Genomic DNA, 6,000 nt, shown 5'->3' on the forward strand with positions numbered 1-6,000 from the left:
ATATGCTATGATTGTATTCCTAAAAAGCTTGTTATAAATTGATTTTCAGTATATCTAGTCCTAAGTACTACTAATAGCATTTAAAATTTAAAACATTCCTAAAGAGAATTTTGTTATAAAGTCCAGCGTAGTAAATTGGGAAGCATTCATTTCACTGCTATTTTTGAAATGACTCTCGTTTTTTATATTAGGTTCATAAGGAAATGGACTACTTTATAAAAGATAAATTGCTTCTTGAAAGAATTCTTGGAATGGAATTCATGGAACCAATGGAAAAAAGCATCTTTTACAATGGTATCCTTCAAATGCCTTTGCTGAACTTATTATTTTCCAAGTTTGAAAAAACATGCTTGTAGTTCCTGTCTTTTGATTTTATACTTTTATATAGGAAACATAATGAACTTAGTTAACTTAAAGGAATTATAGTAGTTTTCTGTGTCCCGTTTTATTATGTCATGTATCAATAGCAAGAAACAAATATATAAAAGATAATTGTTCTACAAGAAAGTAAAAAAAAGCTGAATTTCAAAATCAAACAAGACTTCCCTGATGGTCCAGTGGTTAAGGCTCCACACTCCCAATGCAGGGGGCACAGGTTCGATCCCTGGTTCAAGGAACTAAGATCCCACATGCCACACGGCACAGCCAAAACAAAACAAAACAAAATCAGTGGTAGACATGGAAGAGATAGTAAAACAAATACATAAAGTTCAGATTTTATTGGACTGTTCATTCAGTGGCACACTTATGAAACACTTAAAGAAGAATAATGTTCATGACTTATCTTTAACATTTAATTTTTCATTTTATCCAACTTCTTAAAAATTGCACATATCTGTGTGACAGGAATAGTGACTAAACATGGTTTTTTATCATTAAAAAGGAAGTATATATGTCAGTGTCAATGTGACTGATAACCTTTTGTGTGGCTTGGGAAGAATGGAAATGGTATAACCAGTGTCCTGGCCTAGATATCACTTACCCTTGTGTTATTGAGTGTCACATATTGTGTCAGTCCTGGGATACACAGACTAATGGTCCCTCCCTTGGGCATCTTGTTTAGTAGACTGTGGAAAGTAGGCATGTGATGAGTGAGTGGAGTGATGCTGGGATAGAAGTCTGTGCAGACACAGGTTGCACTGGGTGCAGAAAGGAAAGTAGAAAATCTAACTAGATACAGGGTGAAGCCAGAGAGGCAACATGGTGAAGTTTGAACTGGGTATTAAAAAATAAGTTGGTGTTGTCAAACAGGAGGGTCCACGTAAGAGAGGTGAAGACGTTTGTGCAGAAGGGGGAAAGGGCGTTATACACTTAGGAACTTTATGATTGAAGCCTCGATTGAAGTGGGTCAGTGAGAGAGAGTGCATGAACGATAAAGAGAGCAGAGACTGAATCCCAAAGGCCTTGTCTGACACCCTAAGGAGTTTTGCTTTATCCTATAGAGCACTTGTTTCCAAAAACATTTTTAAAAAAAATTTTGTCCTACAAGGTGTGTGCAGGTTGATCCATGGAGGTGTGAGAAGAAAATATTAAAAAGTCTATTTGTATATTTGCAATTCCATCATTCTTAATTTATATTTTGGAAAAATTATATGTAGTAGTAATTAATAAACTACGCCTATTATGGGATGCATGCTCAGCATTTTATTCTGATAAGGATACATGATCAGAACAATTTGGAAACCACTGCTAATGAACATGGATGTCATCAGAAAGCCTTCAGCATATCTGATTTATAAATTGGAAGAATTATTCTGGCAGTAGTGAATAGGTTGGGTTAAACAGATGTAAGACTATAACAATATAACTTAGTCATTAAGAATATAGCTTTCAAAGGTTTCTGGTCTTGGATTCAAAATCTGACTACTAGTTTTGTGCACTTGAGAAAGTTGTTTACCCTTTCTGAACTTTAATGCCCTCTCTATAAAATTAAGTATAACCTTCTAAAGGTTGTTGCATTTACACATGTGTAATCATTGTGTAAAGAACCTGGTATGGGTAGGCACTCAGAAAAATGATGTTGTTACCATTTCTAATAATAATAATAATACAATCATCATCAACAACTTCTTCATCGCTATTGGGAAATTACGAGAATATGAGCTAAGGCAGTAGTGATGAGGATAAAGAAGAAGAAGAGATTGCCAGAGATGTTAAGGAAAAGAAGGTAGGAGAGAAAGAGTAGTCAAAAATCATCCGGATTTCCAGCTTGTGTGACTAGGTGGTTGGTGGTGGTGCCACCCTTCACTGAGACAGGGAGTGCAGATGGAGGACCAGGTTTTGAAGGAAAGAGGATGAATTTGGTTTTGAATGTGTTGTGTCTTGAGGTACCTTTGGGACATCTAGGAAGAGATGTCCAGTAAGCCATTAAATGTAAGGAACTGGGGGACTGGATCTTAGGAGAAAGTAAAGGCACACAGTAAGATGGCAAGTCTCATCAAATGAGGTCATTGCTGGAGCAATGGCAGTGAAAAGTCACCCACAAAGAGTGTATATTGCTGGCTTGTTTATTTTTTTAAAATATGTATACAACTATATGTACAGAAGTGCATATCTTGTAAGGATATAGCTTAACGGCCAGTGAATTTTCACAAACTGAATATATTCCTATAACTAACGCCCTGATCAAAAAAGAATGTTAGCAGCAAGCCAGATGTCCTCTTGTATAAAACAAGAGTCCCTAACTGGATATCCATGGGCAGCTGAATCACTGAATTGATTCTCTGTACCTCCCTGAAATTGTGTGCAAGATTCGTATATGTGTACTTCCCCCACTTCCTCTCGTGAAAGGGTCTGTAGCTTTCATCAGAATCTTAAAAGGGTGTTCACATCCCAAAAAGGATGAACCCTTACTTGGGGAGTGAGAAGAGAAGAAGTCTCAGAGAAGAACCTTAGGGGACTACTTGAGACATAAATTGTAGCACACTATTCTAGTTCTTGCTGGTTTTGTTTTGCTTTTTATTTATTTATTTATTTTAATTGAATTATAGTTGATTTACAATGCTGTGTTAATTCTCTGCTGTACAGAAAAGTGTGTTTTGCTTTTTAAACTTAATCTAAGAGAATCTTTCTAAGATTCTTTAGCCTTTAGTTATATAAACAAGTAGAGAAAGGATATTCATTACCTGATCATTGAAAGATACTGACTGTATACTTAAACCACTAGCAATTACAACCCTTGGTGCAAATGTTAAAACTGCTTTTTATGAGCAGAGTTCTTTGATTAACGTTTTAGATTAGCAAATTTTAATACCCTTTGTTTATTTTTTGTAAACCATGAAGTATTTTTTTCTTTTTTTAAATTCAGGTATAATTGACATAAAATAGCCATGAAGTATTATAGTAACTAGTTGTTTTTAAATATCCAAGTTTTATCACCAGAAATTTATCACAGGTTTATTCTATTTTTAAATTTCTAATTTATGTCTTATAAATTGCTTTTTTTGATAGATGAAAGTTATTCTTTCAGCAGTGTTCTGTATTATGGAAATGAAGCCACTCTGCTTATTTATGATCTGATGTTCTTCTGTGTTGTGGATTTGGCTTGCCAAAATTTTATTTTAGCATCCTTCCTTACGTACCTACAGCAAGAGGTAAATTTAAGAATTTTTTCTGGGTTTCATTTAAAAGAAATATGTTAGAAGTAGATATTTATTTTTATAGCAGAGAGTAACAATGTATACTCTCACTAGGAATTTATAAAGATTTAGAATATGATTAGCCCTGCCAAAAAAAGGAAAAACATTTCAACCAGGTTCATTCTACACTTTCCTTCAGGGTCAGTGAAGTACCGAGATCTTGGGGAAGGCATAAGTTGCTTGAGCAAATGTGAAAGGAACCTAATAGGAAGACATTTAAATTACCCATCTCTCCTAGATGCCAGCAGTGAGCAGTAATTAGAGTCCCATTCACCCTCTGCACCAGATGTTACCGTAACAAAAAGGCAAGCTCTGAGATCTAGCTCTAGGCTCAGCCACTTCAACTTGTAACTCTCACACATCCCCTATCTGCCTGGATTAGAAAACAATTGCGTGGATGGGTGTGGAGCCTGAAATGGAGACTTCAAGAAAAACCAAATTTGTTCTAGAAATGTTAGTATTCATATCACCCAAATATTCCCCACTATGTCAAAGAAGTGTATGAGTTAATAAGATATAATGTATTAGTTTTTGATAGAGATCTAGAATTATGAACAAATTCTGTTCCTCACAGTTCTTTTGATGTTTCCATAGCTTTTAGAGCTAGAGGAAACTTGTCTTGCCAAATATTTAAAAGTATATTCCTGTGAACGTAAGGGGATTTGTATTATTAATTTATAAAAATATATTCTGAATAGGGACGCACACTGCTTCAGTATTATGAAAGATGATAATAGTCTTGAAATAATTTTGTGTATCACCATGGAATTCAGATGTCTGATACATGAAATTAAATAGTTGAGAGAATTAGCTAGTTTAATTTAGATATTTTAATTGATGTGCACAATTAATTTCCTTTATATATATATTTTTCCTTCTGAATTGTTTTACTTTTTTTCAGATTTTTAGATTTATTCGTAATACAGTAGGACAGAAGAATTTGGCATCCAAAACATTGGTGGATCAAAGATTTCTGATTTAATTTATTGAATAGATAAAGACAATTATAATCATGGCAAAAAAAAAGTCATGATTATCAGGTTAGTTTGCCGTATTTTTTAAAACTTGTAATACAAATTATTCTATTTTTATTTGTTTTTTAATCTACAGAAAGATTTATTTTTATAACTTGTAGATATACAACTTGCTTTGTGAACATGTAGTGTGATACAATGGAAAATATTATTTTCCTATTATGCATGGTATTTAATTCACCAGCTCATAGACTAGATAGCTCTGACAATGGGACAAAAAAAAAATCTAAATGTTGCTTTCAGCATAACATTTTTTTAATGATATTCAAAACAGTCCCCATCATTTGTCTCTGTAGATTATTTTATGAACTAGATTTGCCTACATTTTCTCACATTGAAAAAGAATTTTGATTCCAAGTTCAAGCCTAGTTTTCAATTCAATATTTTGTTTTACGTATTTTATGGTTAAATAAATGTTGAAAATATTTTCAAGTTTACTTAGAAATTTGAAATTGTATATGGGCTGAATCAATTTGCCTCATTTTAATTGTTCACCCTGTTTGGCAGTGGACTGATTCACTATTGGATTAATAGGCACCTCGTGAAATGGTACGTAGTCATTCCTTTGTATACCTGTATTATTAGGTCAATATACTCCTTCCATGAAGTATGTTTATATCTCTAATATCATTTACATTATTGAGCTGTAATATAGTTTTTTATACATTTATACATTACTTAACATTGTAAGAGCACTCCCAAAGCTTTGCTCTTCAATTATGTTTAAAGATTGTAAATAACAAACTGTAAGTTACATTAACAAGGTGATTTATTGAAAGTAAGCTTAGGCTTCATAAGTTAGTAGGCTAGTATTTTTTTTTTTAAATAAGGAAAAAAATATGAGGAGCCAAAATATAATTAATGTAAATCCTGAGCCATGTAGCTAATAATTTTCCATGATATTATTTTTCTTCAATGTGCTCTTTAATAATCCTTTTCATTGTGTACCATGAACTTGAAAGTCACCTTATTTCAAGTATAATGGTCATTAACCCCCAAAGCAACATTTCTTACTGCCTTCTATGTTAATGCTGTGTAAATACTTAAATGTAATGCTATGTAAATATTGTTTATATTACTGAATTGAAAATATAGAATAAAACATTTGGTGTTTCTCTTTCCTGTTTTATTAATATGTATTTTATGAAATAGCATTTAGGAATACAACAGTATTGGGGTGGGTGTCCCCAGCCATTGCTAAGCTGAATCCTTTACATTCTCTGAATCTTGAGGATGACTGAGAAGAGGGGAGGCTAATAAGTTGAGGATTTGAAACTCTGGTTTCTTAAGGGTCACAGTACAGAAATGCCTTTCTAAAAGCCTCAGAG

General features: G+C 33.2%; 1 protein-coding gene across 4 annotated transcripts in view; it reads left to right on the forward strand.

Moving 5' to 3' along the window:
- TMEM67 (transmembrane protein 67) overlaps nucleotides 1-5,792 on the forward strand; it is a 59,045-nt gene extending 53,253 nt beyond the window's left edge. For 2 of the 4 annotated variants that reach the window (XM_082434173.1, XM_082434175.1), the window contains 3 exons: nucleotides 192-294; nucleotides 3,451-3,593; nucleotides 4,540-5,792. In XM_082434173.1, coding sequence (XP_082290299.1) covers nucleotides 192-294; nucleotides 3,451-3,593; nucleotides 4,540-4,620 — 327 coding nt within the window. In that variant the 3' untranslated portion in view covers nucleotides 4,621-5,792. Of the gene's footprint in view, nucleotides 1-191; nucleotides 295-3,450; nucleotides 3,594-3,777 lie in introns of all 4 variants that reach the window. The other 2 variants (XR_014255836.1, XM_082434174.1) reach the window with 2 other exon arrangements.
- Nucleotides 5,793-6,000: the final 208 nt, after the last annotated feature.

This window comes from Balaenoptera physalus (genome assembly GCF_965194825.1).
Source record: "Balaenoptera physalus genome assembly, chromosome: 17".
Classification (NCBI taxonomy): domain Eukaryota; kingdom Metazoa; phylum Chordata; class Mammalia; order Artiodactyla; family Balaenopteridae; genus Balaenoptera; species Balaenoptera physalus.